This window comes from Bison bison, unplaced genomic scaffold, assembly GCF_000754665.1.
Source record: "Bison bison bison isolate TAMUID 2011002044 unplaced genomic scaffold, Bison_UMD1.0 scf7180017864099, whole genome shotgun sequence".
NCBI classification, from domain to species: Eukaryota; Metazoa; Chordata; class Mammalia; order Artiodactyla; family Bovidae; genus Bison; species Bison bison.
The window spans coordinates 696,330-718,004 of NW_011494671.1; the positions used below are offsets into that span (position 1 = coordinate 696,330).

General features: G+C 44.0%; 1 protein-coding gene across 1 annotated transcript in view; it reads left to right on the plus strand.

The window, feature by feature from the left end:
* The window catches only part of SIPA1L2 (signal-induced proliferation-associated 1 like 2), a 182,007-nt gene that overhangs the window by 46,257 nt on the left and 114,075 nt on the right, over window positions 1–21,675 (plus strand). The window contains exon 2 of the mRNA XM_010838598.1: window positions 17,379–19,094. Within this exon, the coding sequence (XP_010836900.1) occupies window positions 17,618–19,094 (1,477 nt within the window). The 5' untranslated portion in view covers window positions 17,379–17,617. The remainder of the gene's footprint in view (window positions 1–17,378; window positions 19,095–21,675) is intronic.

Consider the following 21,675-nt stretch of genomic DNA (forward strand, 5'->3'; position numbering starts at 1 on the left):
TCTGGTCACCAGAGTAGAAAACTTCTAGTGCTTTGAACTTATGTAAATGGTTTCTAGAGTTTTCTCAATTTTAATTTCATTTATCCTCCTTAAACCTAACTAAAAAATATTGTGAGTAAATAAATTGCCAGCTGTTATATCTGAGTAAGATATTAGTACTTGAGAAAGGGGAACATAGGAACATTTGAGAATTATGCATTTAGCTTTATTTTTCATCCTTTAGAATTGTGTTTAAGCCGGTAACTTCTGATCCTAATTGTGTTTGAGAATCACCTTTTCAAGCTACAGACTGAGGGTTCCCCCAAGGCCCTCTGAACCAGGATCTTGGGGCAAGAGAATCCAGGTATCAGTCTCTCTTAGGTAATTTTGAAAAGTAGGAACTGCACCCACAATGTATTCTTAGAGAGAAGGAATATTTTGCTCAGAAAGAGGTTCTGAAGTTTGAAGAAACCTTTCTAGTAACACTGCATCTTTACAGAGGGACTTAGGCCTGAGCCTAAAAAAAAGAATGTGTGGCTAAAATAAGACTGGATCTACTGGCAAGTAGAATCAGTGGTGATTCATGTTGAGAGTTCTGGTTCAACAGGACAGAATGCAGGAAAAACAGGTTGGTTCCCCGTCGGTGATGAAGAGGTCAGAGGAGTTCTGCTTTAATCACCATGACGACTCATCCCTGAGTCTGGGAACCAGTGCAGCTTCCCCAGGTCACCCAGCCTGATGGTGCAATGCGGCTTCCGACACGTGGCCCCGTGAGAGCAGAGGCTGGACTGCCCTCAAGATGTGACGTGGGCCCCTAGGGCTCACTCTTGCCTTGTGTTGGCCAGAATTGGCAACACCTACTTTTTTTTCCCATGAGAAAAAATGTAAAATTTGCAACTCTTTACTCCCTGTCTCTGAGGTGAGAGAGAAAGGTGATGCTTTGCCCACCATTCTTACCTGTGTCCTCTGCTGCTTCCCAGTTTTAGCGATGGGTGGGCTTGTAAGCCTAGTGACTGAAATAGGGAAGGTGCACAGCTCTGAACATGATTTTAGGTCATCTGAACCAGGAGCCAAAGCAGGAAGCCCTCAGTGGGGGAGTCTCTTGGCTGTTCTCCTGAACCCTGGCTCAGCAGTTGCTTTCCCTGGAAGTTTTCATTGGTCTTCTCCCAGCCAAGAGCTGTGTCATCCATCCTTCCATGCCCAGCTTGGTGTTTAGTAGGTAGATAGGTGGGTGTTTGTCACATGGATGAATCTGATGGAGACTATGATACAATGAAGGAACGGAGTGTCCTTTCAAAGTAAAGTTTCAGGGTAAACAAGAGTGAGTTACAGGCAGATGGAGTCCTAGGTGGTAGCTTTGAATGCGCTAGATTTTGTTCACATCTGATGGAAGAAGAGAGACTTTGCAAGCAAGGGGATTTCATAAGCAAAAACGTAGTGTGGGGAGGGCCCAGGGGGGTGATTGTGCAGAACCTAGTGTTAGATCTATGAACCAAAATTGATCATTTCCATTAATATCACATTCAACTAAAAAAGGAAAAAGAGCAGCTGCTAGCAATGAGTGTTTGGGGACCCCAGTAGGAGATCCGTTTTGCTCTGAACTAGTTGTGTGGCCTTTGGAAAATCGGTTAACTTCTGGGTTTATAGAATGGGGGTGTCAGAATAGATTCTACGTCTCCCTTAAGATCTAACGTTGTGACTGAGTGGGTGGTTGATGTTGAAAGCACTGGACAGTGGTCTTTGGTATAAGGGAGAGAGGATGTTTATTTGCAGCAAAACCTAAAGGACCAGTAAAAATGCTGTTGGTGGTGGTGTGGAAATTTTGAGGTTATTATTTGATGGTATTGTGGCTAGATTATGTGGAATCTGCCCTAAGAAACACTGCAGATTCCCTCAGGATATTTAGTAATGGGCAGGATGAGATGGTTGGATGGCATCATCAACTCAATGGACGTGAGTTTGAGCAGACTCCAGGAGATAGTGAGGGACAGGGAGGCCTGGTGTGCTGCAGTCCACGGAGTTGCAGAGAGTCGGACACGACTGAGAGACTGAACAACAAAAGAACCAAGTAGGACCACTAGCTTACGAGCTGGGCCCATGCACAGGTATCCTTAGTACAGCTGGGCCGGGGGCACTGCCACCTTCCTCAAGGCCTCTCGCCCGTACCCCCTTCCCGTCAACCATACCTTCCCTTAGGCTGCAGAGCAGGGAAGAGAGGTACTTTCATTGTGTTTGAAGTTAGCAAATTTGCCTTAGGTTGACTTCTTTTGTATAAAGCCAGTCATTTTTTTATTGCTTTTTATTAAGACCATTTGTAACTTCGAGAGACTACCAGCGATGGTGGGAAGAATGGAGCCACCTGGATTCTAGTTCTGATCTCCGTGACAGTCTTTTGATTATACTATATTAGCTGACCTAAGATTTCCTTATCTGTGAAATGGGAGGGCAGTGTCTCTCTTTTGTCTTTCACAGGTCTTCCTAGGATCAAATGAACAGAAAAGGATTTTGGAAATGGTAAATCCTTAAATAAATGTAATGCATTCCTATTGACATTTTACGATAAAGGATATTGGTTAGTCAAACAAGTTCTTGGGGCCCACCCAGGATTTTTAGGGAGCCTCTGATGATACAGACGATTGCCTTACCAGCTGACGTGAGGTCAGTTTTCCATGGCTGTCGTTCTGTATAGGTCTCAGAACAGGTGGTCATCAGACCTGCCTGTCTTCATCTCTCTCTTACTTGTTAACCTGGAGATTCAAAAAAAGTAATGATTTCTGTGACCATCATTTTTATAAGGGAATAGGCTTCCTAGTATTCTTTCTGTTATTTTAATAAACTGTTATATATTATATTAGGTGGTCATTCTTTCTTTTAAAAACTACTTTATTTACTAATTTTAAATTAATTTTTATTGGCGTATAGTTGCTTTGCCATGCTGTGTTAGTTTCTGCTGTACAGTGAAGTGAATCTATTATGACTATAGCTACATTCCTTCTTTTTTAGATTATTTTCCCTTACTGGTCATTATAGAGTATTGAGTAGAGTTCCCTGTGCTGTACAGTAGGGCCTTAATTGTTGTTTGTTGCTGTTGGTCAGCCGCTCAGTCCGGTTCAACTCTTTGGAAACCATGGACTGCAGCACGCACACCAGGCTTCCATGTCCTTCACTATCTCCCAAAGTTTGCTCAAATTTGTGTCTGTTGAGTCAGTGATGCTGTCTAACCATCTCATCCCCTACTGCCCCCTTCTCCTCCTGCCTTCAGTCTTTCCCAGCATCAGGGTCTTTGGTAGTGTCGGCTCTTTGCATCAGGTGGCCAGAGTATTGGAGCTTTAGCTTCAGCATCAGCCCTTCCAATAAATATTCAAGGTTGATTTCCTTTAGGATTGACTGGTTTTATCTCCTTGCAGTCCAAGGAACTCTCAAGAGTGTTCTCCAGCTCCACAGTTTGAAAGCATCAATTCTTCAGCACTCAGCTTTCTTTATGGTCCAACTCACATCCATACATGACTACTGGAAAAACCATAGCTTTGACTATACAGACCTTTGTTGACCAAGTCCTTATTATTTACCTATTTTATATATAGTAGTGTGTATATGTTAGGTGGTCATTGTTTTACTTTTTTCTTCAGGTACAGATCTTGGGTCTTAGGTACTTTATTAAATAAATAATCAGCCCAAGTTAATTATTATGCATCTGTAATTGGAAGTGGTTTATAGACTTGGCATTCACTTCATACTTTTGAAATTCCAAATGAAGTATGTTGAGGGAGTGTTTCCTCTTCAGTGCACTGGAATCCATTCTCTGTGACTAGTGAAATGAAAATGTGTCACCCTGGAAGCGAATGCCTTATTAAAGAAGTATGTGATGGGGAACAACTTCCTGAAGGAGTCATCGTAGCATCACCCCTGACTTTGAGTTTACAGGAATCTTCGTGGTCTAGAGTGTTTTTCTTTACATTTTACTTATTCATTTTTGGCTCTGCTGGGTCTTTGTGGTCTGTTTGCTTTTTTCTCTAGTTGTGGAGAGCCGGGGCTTCTTTCTAGCTGGCTTCTCATTGTGGTTTGCTGCCCTTGTTTTGAAACACAGGCTCTAGGGCATGCAGGCTTCAGTAGCTGTGGCACGTGGGCTCACTAGGTGCGGCCCCTGGGCTCTGCTGCACAGGCTAAATAGTTGTGGTGCATGGACTTAGTTGCTCCGTGATGTGTGGGATCTTCCCGGATCAGGGATCGAACCCGTGTGTCCTGCATTGGCAGGCGGATTCTTCACCACTGAGCCACCAGGGAAGCCCTAGAGTTTTGAGTGCACTTCATAACTTCGAGGCAATGACATTAGGACACTTTGGGGTGAAATCAGACAGTGAGAGGGCGTGAAGGAAGCCTCCTCTGTGGCCCTCCCCTCCTCTGTTTCGCTGATACCAATATCTGTGCTGCAGGGTTCCTGTTTTCTCTTAGGATAAGTGTATTGACACATAGAGATGGAGAATTCGGACTAGACACTGGTATTAGCAGTATTTTTCCTTACCCGCTAGGTCCTGGGTTTATCATGGCCCGGGCTTTTGGAAGCTGAGCTGTTTTCTGTTTCTCCCCCTCCCCCAGTAGGTTGGCTTCATCCCTCATCCTAATCCTCCAGCCCCAGAGCCCGCCGCCCTGCAGGAGAATCAAACAAGCAGCATGGGCTTTTCCCTCCGCTTCCTTCCCGCACGGCATGCGGTAATACTCATGTCTTGCCTTTATGTGGTTCAGTATCTTATGTAAGCTCTCACTTGGTCTCCCGGTGCCTGTCTGAGGTGTGCAGAGCAGACCTGATCCCCATCATATACATGATGTCAGTGGATGCGTGGATGATTGAAGGGCCCATAGTTGATCCTGTCCTCAGAAGTGGACACCGCTCTCTTAATCCTGAGCCCTTTATACTGTCTTGCAGTGTACCCAGGGTCACAGGAGGTTGTAGGGATCTGAAAATAGATGCAAATGTAAGCCATTATTTTTCTAACCAGAGTAATTTCCAGTGTGTGAGAATGGAAGGCACCATCTTTGTGAATATTTGCTATTAAAAAAGCCATATGCTCTTTAAGTTAAACAACAATAGGCATTGCTCATCTAACATTAATATCTGTTTCCGTGTTTAAATATCTTACTGTGAGACTTGAAGGAAAGGAAGTTAACGGTCACCTCTGCTTATGTAATAGAGTAATATGCTCTCTGTAACTTAAACATGCATTGATATTATGGGGGATTGTTTTTAAAATATTCTATTTATGGAGTTTAGGGCTTCCCAGATGGTGCTAGTGGTAAAGAATCCTCCTGCCAATGCAGGAGACCCAAGAGACATGGGTTCGATCCCTGGGTTGGGAAGATCCCCTGGAGTAGGAAATGGAAACACACTCCAATATTCTGGCCTGGAAAAATTCCATGGACAGAGGAGCCTGGCGGGCTACAGTCCATAGGGTCACAAAGAGTCAGACATGGCTGAGCACACGATGATGATTTATGGAATTTAAATTGTATATACTTGGATTTACATATTTATATATAGTTATGAAGTTTGGAACTTTAGGAAAAAATGCAAGGAAGAAAGCAAAACCCAGCTATTAACCTACCTATAATAGATGCTCACTATCATAATATGGGGATTCTCTGGTGGCTCTAGTGGTAAAGAACCTGCCTGCTAATGCAGGAGACATAAGAGATGTAGTTTTGATCCCTGGGTTGGAAAGATCCCCTGGAGTAGGAAATGGCAACCAGCTCCAGTATTCTTGCTTGGAAAATTACACGGGCAGAGGAGCCTGGCGGGCTGCAGGCCACATGGTCTCGAAGGGTCGGACGTGACTGAAGCAACTTAGCATGCACGGCTCAGTGGTAAAGAATCTGCCTGCGATGCGGGAGATGCGGTTCAATGCCTGGGTCGGGAAGATCCCCTGGAGAAGAGAATGGCTAACCCATTCCAGTATTCTTGCCTGGGAAATCCCATGGACAGAGGAGCCTGGCAGGCTATAGTCCATGGGGTCACAAAAGAGTTGGACATGACTTAGCAACTAAACAACAGAATTTCATTATAATATGGGGGTGTTTCTTTGCAGTATTTCTATGTCTATAGGTTTTTAACACAAAGTTTTGTATTTGACCCCTTTCACATATTATGATATTGTAAATTCCCAAAGCCATCCTTGTTTTTCAGAAATTTGGGGATTGTGTAATATTTCATTGTACCATATTAACTGTATTTACCCCTGAAACTTCCCTGGTGGCTCAGATGGTAAAGCGGCTGTCTATAATGTGGGAGACCTGGGTTCGATCCCTGGGTCAGGAAGATCCCCTGGAGAAGGAAATGGCAATCCACTCCAGTACTATTGCCTGGAAAATCCCAGGGACAGAGGAGCCTGGTAGGCTACAGTCCATGGGGTCGCAGAGTCAGACACGACTGAGCGACTTCACTTTCTTTCACTTTTCACTGACTGCTAGGCTTCCCAGGTGGCTCAGTGGTTAAGACTCCACCTGCCCGTGCAGGAGACACAAAAGGTATAGGTTCAGTGTCTGGGTCAGGAAGGAAGGAAATGGCAACTAACTCCAATATTCTTGCCTGGCAAATTCCATGACAGAGAAGCCTGGAGGGCCACAGTCCATAGGGTCACAAAGAGTAGGACAAAACTTAGGGGTTGGGTATGCATGCACACACTGGCTGTTAAACTTGTGTCATAATTTTCCGTCTTAAAGTTCTGGAGTGAATATCTCTCTATACATGTTTTCTCCCACATCTCTTATTTCTTAGGGAGATTTTTCAGGTGATGAGTATGAGTCAAATGTATTGTACAGTTGTCTTTAATGGTGTTCAGAGAGGGTGCCTTCTGCAAATAGTGTCAGAAGTGGGGTCCTGTTTTTTTAGCTGCGTTTCTCCTATTACTTGTAATGCATGTGCATTTCTCACCCAGCTAAAAAGCTTCTTGAGGATTAAGAAGCTCTGTCATTCATGTTTAATGCTCCCTCAGGCCCCCCAGCATCCAGTCCAGGGCCTAATAAAACTGAATACATTTATTTACTGGAGTAACAAAAGGGTTTTTGTATCACACAATAAACCTCATAAAGCTGTTCAGCAAAACTCAGTATCCTGTAATTCAGATAAACGAGCACAATGAGAAGATAGCTTGGAGAGTGTGTGATTAGTGAATGGAGTTTGTTGTGTATTTGCTGCTAAAATTACTATTTCTGAAAAATCAAATACTAGACTATTGTCTAGGTTGGTGCAGTTTTCTTTTCATGTCCTTTATGTTCAATTGAAAGGAAGCATCCTCAGATTGAATGGTTTTCTGGTCTACTTGTTGGGTTTTAACAAAGAACGCATTGAAGGTAGCTGCTTTGTACGCTTAGTTCAGTTTTCAATAGTATTGGTTGATTTTAGTTTTGTTGAGCGAGGTGAGACAGATCCTTTGCTCTACAAGAGTTTTCACTGTGGATTCATTAGAAAATACCAGGAGTGAGAAGAAAGTGAGAAGATTGCTTCTCTTTCAGGTAAACAATAGGAAAGATCCCTAAATGTAGTTTTTAGGGCTCCAGCCTCCCAGGTTTTTATTATAAAATGCTCAGGTCCCTGTCTTGGTCACCTAGTGTCATTAAACCTTCATTTAGATAATAGAACAGATTATTTTCTATGATATTTAAATGCAGATAACAGAGGTACAGTCTAAATCACTTGGCACCAAATAGGAATTCTTTTCTTCTTTTCCTATGTTTTCCTAAGACACAAATGCCTCAGCTTAAATTATTAATTGGAACGTCTGATTTCCTACTGTGTCATCTGTAAGTCAGGGGCCACATGACTGAAAAAATGCCATAACTAATAACCTCCTAAGGGAAAGAGGTGCAGAGCCATCTCTTTTTATCTCTTTCTGATTTAAAAGATTTAATGGGAAATAGTCAATACCCACAGCTGTTCATCTGTCTCCTTGGAAAAATTCCATGATCAAAATATTCCATTTCAGAAAATGGGTCTTTGTTTATTCTCTCTTGACATACACATGCATGGATGGAGGGATGGCTGAAAGTTGCTTACTATACCAGGAGTGAGTTACTATTTTTTATTGACACACTGGAAGTTCCAACTCCAGAATAATCTTGTTGTAATACAGTTGTGAATCTTCCCAGATGGTAAAGAGTCTGCCTGCAATCCAGGAGACCTGTGTCCGGTCCCTGGGTTGGAAAGATCCCCTGGAGAAGGGAATGGCAACGCACTCCAGTGCTCTTGCCTGGAGAATTCCATGGACAGAGGAGCCTGGTGGGCTTCAGTTGTGGTCTCTAAAATAACTTTTTAAATATGTATTTATCATTTATTTGGCTGGTCCGGGTCTTAGTTGAGGCACCCCAGAATCTTTGATCTTTACTGTGGCGTGCGAAATCTTTCATGTGGCGTGTGGACCCGTAGTTGTGGCATGTGGAATCTAGTTCCCTGACCAGGGATCGAACCCAGGCACCCTCACAGGGAACATGGAGTCTTAGCTACTGCACCACCAGTGAAGTCCCCCTAACATTGTTTTAATTAGCAGTTGTAGTTGGGAAGCAATTGGCACATGACTGAAGATTGAGATCATCTTCTGGAAGCTTCTGTTTGCCTCTTGGAGAATCAGCTTAGCTATTGCAGTTCAGTTTCTGCTTTGTGTTCTGTTAGTCTTTGCATGTAAATCTGTTAACAGTAGCTGTGTTAGGTTTATAACCATGACTGTACTCTTTGGGGACAGTGATGTGTTGAACTCGTTTTAGCTGCTTGATTTGAAGTCAGTTTATCAATAAATATTCATTCAAATATAGATCGATTCTTCCCACTAATATTCTTTCAGACTTTGAATTTAGGAAACATAGAGACAAGCACTTGGCATTTGGATCTAATCAAATCTTTAGGCTGATACTTTGATATCAAAGGATTATTCCCATTATACAGATAGGAAACTGAGGGTCAGAAAGGATAAGTCACTTTGCTGTGGTCTCAGCTAGCCTGTGGTAGAGCCTGGCTGCTTGCTGAGCATCGCGTACAAAGCAGTCTCTCTGCCTGCCCAGAACTGAGGGTCTAGAGGGGGTTTGTGACATGTGAGCAGGCTGGTGTAAAATAGTGTGTGTGGTGTTAATATAGGGTGAGAAAGGAGGCAGGTTGCTAGGGGAGCCTGCATTGAGATAACTTTTGAATCAGCGGTAAAATTTGAGAAGGCTTCCAGAGAACTAATCTATGAACTGAGCTCTCACTTCTGACACCTATTAGTAGAGTGGAGGGAAGAAGTCTTGCAGAGCGTTTGGGCAGGGGCCACCCTGTGCAGATCCCCCTGAGCAAAGTCAAATGAAGGGCTGCATGCGTGGGCCTGGGGTGGGGTTCGAGCCGCAGGACAAGGGGCTGGATAGCTACTCATGGGCCAGACCCTGCGTGACCTGTGTTGAGGAATTAGTGATGCGTTTTAGGATAATCTAGGAAAAATAAGAGTGGTGGTGGCAGTTGAGACGGCATGGTCTGCGTGGATTTGAGAACAGTCGGAAAGTCAAGCCGACAGGTCGCAGTTTACAGGCAGACTGTGAGCAGAGGGCTGGGTGAGTCCTGGCTGCTTGGCGTGGGCCTTGGTGGCTGGCAGTGCCATTCCTGAGCTGGGCATGGGGCGATGGGGGAGCAGATGCTTAGGGGCTGTGCGGGAGGGTGTGAGCTGTCACAGCTCAGCGTGGCCCTGTGGTCATGGAGACATCCCTCAGCATAGAAATTCGCATGAAACTGCTAGAGTTGCCAAGAAAAATGGACAGAATTAAAAGAGAAGGCAGCCTCGAATAATCCCTGAGGAGCATCAACTCTTGAAGAAAATCAGAGGAGGGGCCAGCCAAGAAACCAAAAAAAGAGAAGAATCCAGAATCACTGTGCCCTGATAGATGTGTCATGATAGTATGTTGAGTCAGTACTTTGGGGTAGTTTGATTTGCAGCCATTACAGTTTAGATGGATGGATGAAGCTAATCATGAGTGCCAGCTAAGTGCCAGGCCCTGTTCAGTGGTGAACAGAGTGGGCCAGAACCCTTCTCTGGTGGAGCATGTGACCACTTCACTTGGAAAGTCACATAAGAGCTCCACCTAAGAAACCTTTGGTTTGACCCTTTTATGGAGCGCAGATTTTTTTTTTTAATCATTAAAAGTCATTTTTATTGATTAAAGAATTTGAGGAATTAGAATAATTACAATTGATATAATCTTATTGAAGCATAGTATATTTACAAAATTATGTTAGTTTCAGGTATATAACATAGAGATTGAGTGTTCTTACAGATTATAATCTATTAAATTTATTATAAAATAATGGCTGTAATTCCCCCTACTATGCAATATAGCCTTGTTTCTTAACTAGTACATAGTAGTTTGTGTCTCATACCCCTGATATGCCCCTCTCCCTTCCTCTTGTCCATTGGTAACCGCTAGTTTGTTTTCTCGGAGAAGGCAATGGCACCCCACTCCAGTACTCTTGCCTGGAAAATCCCATGGACGCAGGAGCCTGGTAGGCTACAGTCCATGAGGTTGCTAAGAGTTGGACACGACCGAGCGACTTCATTTTCACTTTTCATTTTTAATGCATTGGAGAAGGAAATGGCAACCCACTCCAGTGTTCTTGCCTGGAGAATCCCAGGGACAGGGGAGCCTGGTGGGCTGCCGTCTATGGGGTCGCACAGAGTCGGACACGACTGAAGCGACTTAGCAGCAGCAGCAGCAGCAGTGTTTTCTATGTCTGTGAGTCTGTTCCTGTTTTGTCACGTACGTTCATTTGTGTTACTTTTTATTCCATATTATATGTGAAACATGGATTCTGATTCAGCATCAGGTAGAGTCACAGTACAGAGATCCAGTGGAGACTGAATCCTTCAGACGTTTTTTACTTTACTTTGATGAAGAAGTCCTTAACTACACCAAAGGTATTGCTTTTCTAAGGCCATCACTTGAGAAAGTCTTCCAAATAGCAACATGGAGTGCTTTGAAAAGTTGTTTGACATCAGTGTGAAAAGTACCCCTTCCAAAAGAATTATTCTCCACAAATTGTAGGGTACTCCTATGTTATGAAGCCTCAGGAGATGAATTTTTCTCTTTTTTAATATTCTTATTTCCCCAAATATTTATCTTTTGTACCATCCCAATGTTTAATTCAGTGGAAAACAGTGGAAACAGTGGCAGACTTTATTTTGGGGGCTCCAAAATCACTGCAGATGGTGACTGCAGCCATAAAATTAAAAGACGCTTACTCCTTGGAAGAAAAGTCTTGACCAACCTAGACAGCATATTAAAAAGCAGAGACATTACTTTGTCGACAAAGGTCCATCTAGTCAAGGCTATGGTTTTTCCAGTAGTCATGTATGGATGTGAGACTTGGACTATAAAGAAAGCTCAGCGCCAAAGGATAGATGCTTTTGAACTGTGGTGTTGGGGAAGACTCTTGAGAGTCCCTTGGACTGCAAGGAGATCCAACCAGTCCATCCTAAAGGAAATCGGTCCTGAATATTCATTGGAAGGACTGATGTTGAAGCTGAAACTCCAGTACTTTGTCCACCTGATGGGAAGAGCTGACTCACTGGAAAAGACCCTGATGCTGGGAAAAATTGAAGGCGGGAGGAGAAGGGGTCGACAGAGGATGAGATGGTTGGATGGCATCACTGACTCAGTGGACATGAGTTTGAGCAAGCTCCAGGAGTTGGTCATGGACAGGGAAGCCTGGCGTGCTGCAGTCCGTGGGGTCACAAAGAGTCGGACACGACTGAGAGACTGAACTGAACTGAATGTTTAATTCAAGATAAATGGCTAAGAATGAATTTTCATGTCCGTACGTGCTGTGTGTTGCTAAGTTACTCAGTTGTGTCTGACTCTTTGCGACCCCATGGACTGCAGCCTGCCAGGCTTCTCTGTCCATAGGATTCTCCAGGCAAGAATATTGGAGTGGGCTGCTATGCCCTTCTCCAGGGCGACCAAAATATGGTTATTATGAACTGTCTGTATCCATTTATGATCATCATTATGGGATAGTAGCCCATTTGTCAAATTTTTTTCATGTCCTTGATGTTCTTGGTCTACTATGATAAAGATTCAGGTTAATGGATTGTTTTATAGCTCCTTAGTCATGGCTTCACTGATACCAGGCTGAATGTGCTTGAACATAGTGATATGAGACGTGTGCTTCAGGTTCTTAGACCTTGTGCATGAACTTACCTCACCTCTATCGTCTTCCTGGCCACAGAGAGGATGGACTACTCAGATATACATGTTAGTGTTAGAATCCATAGAATATGAGCATGAAAGATGCATGTTTTTATGGTAGTTGTATTTTATTATAAATCTGTCATATAATTTTAACCGTTTTTTCCCCGAATGAGGCTTGCAATTTGAGTATTTTGTGGTTTTCAATCCATTTGCTACAGATGCAGTCCTGGTAAGTGGCTCAAATGTAACTATATTATTGCTCTTGAAGACTCACTGATGTCTCATGGAAAACTTGGAAAAACATTCTATTTAAACACAACTATGCTTAAATATCACATTTTCTCCATTTCTGTCCTTGAAAAATTATTACCAAGACCATTAGAATGAGAATACCTTGGTCCTTCTGGCTCTGAAATTCTTTAGTTTCTCTGAGTGGCCTTTTGCTGGGTCTTCAGCCCTCTCTCTCAAGGCTGCCCCACCACCTGTGAAGTCAGACAGCTTTGCATGTAGATTTTAAAACGCTCACAGAGTACTGGTTACACCTTCTGATTTTTTTTCCCCCCTCAAGAGCAAAATCCATAGAATTTAATGTCATGTAAGAATAATTGGAAACTATTAGGGGAGGATGTCCTTGACATTAAAAACGCACTCAAGGAAAGGGAGCGTGCTGTCTGGGGAAACAGGGTCAGAAGAGGGTAAGTTCATTAAGTGATGACAGAAGTCAAAAGAAATGGGTTGGCTTCTTTGTTATCTAAGAAGTAAGAAGCTGCAGTTTTTGCTGAGATGCTGGGGCAAGAAGGTCTTTCAGCGGCTGCTATGGGAAATGGGACAGGGGATGACAAGGACAGGACCAACCTTGATAATTGGCTTGTATTTCACACTAGTGTCACAGACTAAACACCCCGCTGCACGACTTTGGGAAAAGAGAGTTCGGTGCTTTGTGGGTTGCATTTTCCCACTTCTGAAGTGGTGCTGGCCTGTGACTTTGTGCTCTCTGCTTTGTCTGGAGGCCAGTCAGAGCCCTCGCATTTCTGCAGGCTACCGTTTCAAGACTCTTCTCTGAAATGTCATCCTTTTCCTATCCCTTCCATCATTTTGGGAATCATGACAGTCAGCTGCATGGCACGCTGCCCTACTCTTGACGTTCATTGTAGATTTGAGCACTGCTGCTGCTGCTGCTGCTGCGTCGCTTCAGTCGTGTCCGACTCTGTGCGACCCCAGAGACGGCAGCCCACCAGACTCCCCCGTCCCTGGGATTCTCCAGGCAAGAACACTGGAGTGGGTTGCCATTTCCTTCTCCAATGCATGAAAGTGAAAAGTGAAAGTGAAGTCGCTCAGTCGTGTCCGACTCTTAGCGACCAGGCAAGAGTACCGGAGTGGGTTACCATTGCCTTCTCTGAGATTTGAGCACAGAGAATTATAAATATTTGATCAGTACAAAGAACAGAGTTGCGTGCAGGTGTTTCCAGGATGCTTCCTGGATCACACCTTCATGGCTTTCAGGTACTTGCTACTAAGAGTGTGAATCCCTGTCTTTTAGAAATGTCTGAACTGCATGCTCTATGAAAACAGGAAGAAGGCTAGAACTAGGGGAAAAGCTAAAAATAATGAGAAACAGAGAGGTCTTGTGTTTCAGGCTCCTATCTATAAGCCAGACAGCTTGATCCGGGACCCTTCCTTTCTCATCTGTGGAGTAAAAGACACGCAGGGCTGGTTCCCTGGTATAGTGTGTCCTGTGTATGTGCACACACTTGTGCCCGGCTCTGTCTCCCTCTCACCCAGAGTGAGAAATCCAGATTCTGGATTGTTCCAGAGGTCACTCCAGCTCATGCTTTGGCTTTTCATTCTCTCCATTGTTTTCTCTCTGCTCTTCACCCGCTTCAGTGCCTTTGCCATTCTGTCTGTCTTGACATCTGCTTTTCAAAGACACTGGTTTCAGTTCTTCCCCATGAACCACAGTACTTTTGTAATTACATGATATAACGATTTCTCACTTAGCTTACTGAAAAACAAATGCTGTCATTGTTTTGAGGTGTTTTATTTTTATCACAGTGTTAAAATATATGACTATTTTAGTAATACTCTTAAAAGAAAGGTGCCCTCTATAGTTCTGTCATTAGAGATTCATTTGGGGAACTACGGCAAGCTGGAAAATGTGGCCAGGAGTACAAGGTGGCAGGAAGGGATTGGCAGGAGTTCTGCTGCAGCTTTAGATTAAGTGCATTATTCAGTTACTCTGTCAAGAACTGTCTGACTTTGAGCACTTTGAGTTGTTAGTGGAAAACGTGAAACGTGGTGTGTGTGCTGTGTGTGTGCTCACTCACTCAGTCGTGTCCAGCTCTTTGCCGCGCCGTGGACTGTAACCCACCAGGCTCCTCTGTTCATGGAATTCTTCAGGCAGGAATACTGGAGTGGGTTGCCATTTCCTGCTCCAGGGGATCTTCCCAACAAGTTACAGGTGGGTTCTTTACCCCTGAGCCACCAGGGAAGCCCAAATGGGAGAATAAAGGGGTGGTGATATTTCTGTCCTCCTCAGTGTAATCTCATTGTTTAAAATTTCCATTCTTGGATCAGTTTAGGGAGTTTGTATTTTGCCAGGAAATCTTAGTTTCTTCTGTGTTTCTGAATTTGTTACTGTAGAGTTGTTTGTGGTACAGTTCTTTTTCATTTAGTTTTATTTCACTTAGACGTGTGTGTGTGATCATGTCTCCTCTCTCATTTCCAAACTTGTGTAAGATTATTCTTTCTTTCCCTTATTTCAGATTTGGGAAGGAGTGTATCCATTTTCTTACTCTTCAAAAAAAGCTTGGGGGAGAACGGATACATGTATACGTATGGCTGAGTCCCTTCTATGTTCACCTGAAACTACCACAAAATTGTTAATTGGCTGGACCCCAATACAAAATGTTTTCGGCGTTAAAAAAATTAAAATTAAAAAGAAAATAAAGACTAAAAAAATCCCCCTTTTGGATGTGTCTGTTTTTTCTATCCCCATCCCATTAATTTCAACTTTTATCTTTTTTCATTCCTTCTCTCCTGGTTTCTTTTGGTGCATTTTGTTATTGTTGAGGTGGTGAGCACTTAGTTCCTGATTGTATTTCTAGAAACATCACAGTTCAGTGCTTGGAACTGGATCCTTAGTAGGGCATGGTTCTTTCTTCTGTAGCAGGGATACAGATTAGTAGTAGATACTGAAAAGGAGGGTCACATTAATGCCTCTAGAATTCACATAGCTCTGTGCCAACTGTTAGACGTCATTCTTACCTTTTCAGGTTGTGTTGAGTGTTCAGGAAGCCGCGGACTTATCAATAGAATGCATACCTCACGTAGACACCTGCTACAGTAAATCAAGTACCATTTCAGCAGAGACCTAACAGGCCAGAAGTTGTTTTCTTTGATTTCTCAGTTGTCATTTTTTTCAGTTTCCAGGAAAGGATTTGGTGATAATATAAATCATAGAGGGCATAACTATAATTCAGAATCATCTGTGGTTCTTTGAAATATAATACTTGTAAGTGAAATAGAAAAGATGCTTTCAGCTCTGGTCCCTCTCTGAGCACCCTGGGCAGACCCCGGGCTGTTGAGTCCATGGAAAGCATCTGTCTGCTCACTACCCCTCGGTTTCCCCATTCTAGAATATCATTATTCCCTCAGTTATGAAGCTGCCCTGGGTGCAGACAGCATGTTGTCATGCCCACTCTAAGTTATTATTATTTTTCTCCAATGGAGAAGAAAGCAAGCTGCCATCATAATATCTGCTATTTCTGGAGATCACCACATGGTCATCAGAAAGTCATTAAGAACCCATTGGAATGAGTCCTTACACTGTTTAGCTATTCAGAATTTTAACATTACTCCTGACTGAACTGCAGTTGTTTTTTATGCTTTGGTGAAGGCTGAGGGAAAGCAGCTAGCTATATTATGCCTTTATTCTCGTCACTGTTTTCAGAAGAAGTAAAATCATTCTGTTTTTTTATTCCTTATCCAGCAGTAAGATACCTTGACAGCCATGAGTTCAGGAAATATGTAATACCTGGAAAATATTTTTGTTTAATTAAAAACAGAATAAATTGAAAAATTATTTATAATTAAAGAGGAGAGTTAACGAGGTAAAGTTTTCTACCGGCCACAAAGGTGAATCATGTTTTAAGTCTCTAAGCTTCTATTTTCCCCCACACATTTGTCAAGTTGCTATTGGCATAATGAACTGGAAAGCTGTACTTGTTTAGGCACCAGATTCTTTTTTTCTTCCTTAACATTTTATTTTTTACTGCAGTAGAGTTGATCAACAGTGTTGTGATAGTTTCAGATGGGCAGCAAATACCGTTTTCGCAGAGAACTATCAGGCCAGAAGTTGTTTTCTTTCATTTCTCAGTGGTCATTTTTTCTGTTTCTAGGAACAGATTTGATGATAATCTAAATTATAGAGAAATTAATACATGTATTGCATCGCATGTATTACATACATGCCATATATATACACGTGTATCCATTCTCCCCTAAACTCCCCGCCCAGCCATGCTGTCACTTGACATGGAGCAGAGTTCTCTGTACTCTCCAGTAGATTAAGAATCTGACACCAGATTCTTAGAAACTCCTCACAGTCAGGAGAGTGTGAGTTCCTATCTGCTTGCAAGAAAACATTCTGAAAACTCATTGTTAATGCCTGATACAGACCTTTTTGCTGCTGGACATTTTGAGTTTACCTGTTTCAGTTTAAGAGTACTCAAACAATGGCATTACGATTGTGTTACTCTTGTAACTAATTGAAATGTTGCTTGGTTAACTGAGTTAAGCCCAGCTACATCATTAGATAATCTTGATATGGAGATGAAGGGCGTGGCTCCTGGCTTAGGGGAGTTTCCAGTTCACTAGTGGAGGAGACTGATGGGTAAACCAGAAGAGTATAAGAGAAGCTGCTGTGGCAGTGTGAATGCGGGTGTTATGGAAACAGAGGAAGCACTCTTTGCTCAGATGTGGGCCCATGGTGGGAGGGTGCTGCTTGACTGTGTGATGTAAATTCTAGGCTGCCAAGTAGAGTGAGAGGGCAGAGTGTTTGGAGAAAAGAGGAGCATGATATGGAACCGTGCAACTTCCTGACAGTTTGGGGGGAATTGGAGAGAAGGGCAGATAAGAAGCTGTATGGGGAATGGGTTGAACTTGAGCTGCAGTGATTGTTAATGGCTATTTTCTGTTTTTTAATTCAGGTGAAGGAAGCACTCCTGGCCAGTTGTCTTAAGGGATGCTGTTGGAGAGGATGGAGGTGTACAAAATTATTACAGACTGAGAAGCAAGTTGGTTTTGGGGGAACCATACTCTGAGGATGTTGTTTGCTTTTGGTTAACAAGAGGAAATACAACTCTAGAAGAAGCCTTTGTAAATAACAATGTAATTAGATCTACAGCAGTCTTTCTGGTGGGACTTGGAGCTCCTTGCCTTGGCAGACATGAGTGACCCCAGGCAGTCACAAGAAGAAAAGCACAAGCTCGGCAGAGCCTGTTCGAAGTTCAAGGATCCTCCCAGAATCATGCAGTCAGATGATTATTTTGCTCGAAAATTTAAAGCCATCAATGGCAACATGGGACCCACCACTTCTTTAACTGCCTCCAGTTCCAATGAGAGTGGTGGTCCAGCTAATGGTACCCCGGCCGTGCCCAAGATGGGTGTGAGAGCAAGGGTGTCTGAGTGGCCTCCTAAAAAGGACTGCTCCAAGGAGCTGACCTGCAAGTCCTTGTGGGAAAGCCGGTCCCAGACCAGCTATGAAAGTGTCACGTCCATTATACACAATGGGCAGAATGATGGGAGCGAGGGCCAGCAGGAGGAGCCGCTCGACCTGGACTTCGTGGAGGCAAAGTATACCATTGGGGACATCTTTGTGCACTCCCCACAAAGAGGACTGCACCCCATAAGACAGAGAAGCAATAGTGATGTTACCATCAGTGACATCGACGCAGAAGACGTCTTAGACCAAAATGCAGTGAACCCCAATACAGGGGCTGCCCTGCACAGGGAGTACGGAAGCACGTCGTCCATCGACCGGCAGGGCTTGTCAGGGGAGAACTTTTTTGCTATGCTTCGAGGGTATCGGCTGGAGAACTATGACCACAAGGCCATGGCCCCTTTTGGGTTCCCTGAGTTCTTCCCCTGCGACCCAGCGATCTCCCCCAGCCTTCACGCCGCAGCACAGATTTCTAGAGGCGAGTTCGTACGCATCTCAGGATTAGATTATATGGACAGCGCCCTCCTCCTGGGGAGAGACAGGGACAAGCCTTTCAAACGGAGGTTGAAGTCAGAGTCAGTGGAAACGTCCCTCTTCCGCAAGCTGCGGGCTGTGAAAAGTGAACATGAGACATTCAAGTTCGCCTGTGAGCTGGAAGATGGGCGTCTTGAGAGGGGGGTCCGCCCTTGGAACTGCCAGCGCTGTTTTGCACACTATGATGTCCAGAGCATCTTGTTCAATATCAACGAAGCCATGGCCACGAGGGCGAACGTGGGCAAGAGGAAGAACATCACCACTGGGGCCTCGGCGGCATCCCAAACTCAGATGCCAGCCGGCCCGCCGGGCAGCTGCGACTCCCCGCTGGGGAGCAAGGAGGACCTCAACTCCAAAGAGAACCTTGATGCCGATGAGGGTGACGGGAAGAGCAACGACTTGGTCCTCAGCTGCCCTTACTTCCGGAATGAGACAGGCGGGGAAGGCGACCGGAGGATCGCCCTGTCCAGGGCCAACTCGTCATCCTTCAGTTCTGGGGAGAGCTGCTCCTTCGAGTCTTCGCTCAGCTCTCACTGTACCAACGCAGGCGTCTCAGTCCTGGAGGTGCCCAGGGAGAACCAGCCCATCCACAGGGAGAAGGTGAAGCGCTATGTCATTGAGCACATCGACCTGGGGGCCTACTACTACCGCAAGTTCTTCTATGGCAAAGGTAAGACACACCCCTGTGTGTCTCGGGGTCCCTCCCTGGGGCCACTTGGAACGTGTGACTTTGTGTCAGATCATCACCGTCAGGGGGTCTGAGGCCGTTGTCCCCTGGGCTTGAGCTTGTTCTGTATCATGGGGCCTCCACCGTTGTTGGAATGATCCTTCCTTATTAAAAAAAAAAAAAAAAAATTTAAACCTTTTGGCCACACTGTGCAGCATGCTGGATCTTAGTTCGCCAACCAGGAATTAAACCAGTGCCCCCTGCAGTGGAGGCTCAGAAGTCCTAACCACTTATTGTTTGTTGTTCAGTCACTAAGTCATGTATGACTCTTGTGACCCCATGGACTGTAGCCCTCCAGGCTTCTCTGTCCATGGGATTTCCCAGGCAAGAGTACTGGAGTGGGTTGTCATTTCCTTCTCCAGGGCATCTTCCTGACCCAGGGATCGAACCTGCATCTCCTGCATTGGCAGGTGGGTTCTTTATCAACTGAGCCACCAGGGAAGCCCCTAGTCACTTGACTGTCAGGGAATTCCCTTATCTCTTCTTTAGAGATCCCCAGTTCCCTTCCTTCACTGATTCCTGGTCCCTGATATGGAAACACCTACTCTTTCCTTCTCGCGGCCAATTTGTGAACATCACAGACCCCAGACTCCATTTAAGTTTACTCCATTTAGGGTGTCTTCATTGATGGAGTCTATTGCTCTTTCATCCTCTGCATAGTCTTTCATACTGTGAACAATGAATAATTCTTGTTCTTTTGCCTCTAGCTTTTTCTGTATTTTTCTCCTGTGCCTTGGCTTCATCTTTTAAATTTTATGTCTTCACAGCTCCTGCCGTATTGTTTTGCATATTGGAAGTGTTGAGCAAATCTTGTTGAAAGAATGTATGAATGTGTAAATCAGTAGGACGGGCAGATTTAGGTTTCTTGTGTTTTTACAAATAGGCTTAAAGGTTAAGATACAAATAATTCTTTGCTATTGTTATTTTAGAAATTCTTTACGTACATGTAATATCTGACAATTGATGTTTGCTTTTGTTTGTATGTCCTTGAAGGATACGTCCCTCAGAAGTCATGTAGTTGAGGACTTCCCTGGTGGTCCAGCGGTTAGCGCTCCATGTTTCCAATGCCAGGGGCATGGGTTCGATCCCTGGTCAGGGCATTAAAATACCATGTGATATTTTAGGATGTGTGGCATGGCCAAAAAAAAAAGTACAAGAAATTATGTGATTCAGTCTTCAGCCTTTCAATGTGTCCTCAATTACTCCAGAGACATGAGAATCCACTCTGTGTCAGAGACCTACAGAGAAACGTGTTTTAAACACACACAAGTAAAACATGTGGAGTCAAACACCCAGGGACTCTCACCCCACCTTCTTAGTGGGTGTGACTGCCTTCCTTTCCCCTTCCTTCACGACATACTCTCTGGGGCTTCTTTTTCTGTACGAGGTTCCCTCCTCGTACCCCCCTCCACCCTGACATTCCCCTTAGAGCGCTGAGGTGTGGAGGTGGCCCAGCCAGCTGGGGGAGGCTCTCCTCCTGTTCCTTCATGAGGAAACCATCCTGCCACTGGCATGAATAAGTTCGGGCTGACTGCACTCTGAATTTGTTTATTATTGGTTTCTATCTTCAGAATGCTTGTCTGCAGTCTTGACTCCAGCTATTTTGGGGTTAGGTTTGGGGTTAGGTCAGTGAATACTTACTGCCAGCATTTCATTTGCATTCCTTTGCATATCTTAGTGTAGTAAGCCTACACAATGTATACAGAGTAAACAGCCGATGTTTTCTGTACCCAGGCTTGCCACTTTCTCATCCATTTAATGTCCTTAGGATCTGTTCCATGAGATGATATAATTCTGATCTCAGAAGGTCACTCCATCCACATAGTCCCTGGGGCCTTCTTAGGGACTACATGCTTACATTTATTAAATGAATTATTAAATGAATAAATTTCCCCTAATTTTGCATCAATCTAAATTTAACCAATCCATAATCACAATATTATGAAGTCATATAAATTAATGAAGTGAATGTAATGTTGTTAAGTACCCATAGCTAAATAAGCAGACACTGGAATGGTGACTGGTCATATACTTTGAGTTGTTCTTGTACTGATGACGTGGTATGACTGAAATAATTTTGTCAACGTGTTGGTTCCCCGGCTATGTCCCCTGCAGTCCCATCTCAGCCCTGGTCCCTCAGTATCACCAGTGTGAGCTGTTGCCTTAGAACCAGTGAACTCACAGAACCCTGGACCTTCTCTTTAGTCTGTGCCAGAAATAAATCATGGCCCTCGGGGGCAATGCATTATAAAACTCTGCTCATGGATGCTCTCGAGGTAGAAGTGTAGTTGTTTTTGGAAAGGGATAACAGACTGGTTCCAAATAGGAAAAGGAGTACATCAAGGCTGTATATTGTCACCCTGCTTATTTAGCTTCTATGCAGAGTACATCATGAGAAATGCTGGGCTGGAAGAAGCACAAGCTGGAATCAAGATTGCTGGGGAAAATATCAATAACCTCAGATATGCAGATGACACCACCCTTATGGCAGAAAGTGAAGAGGAACTGAAAAGCCTCTTGATGA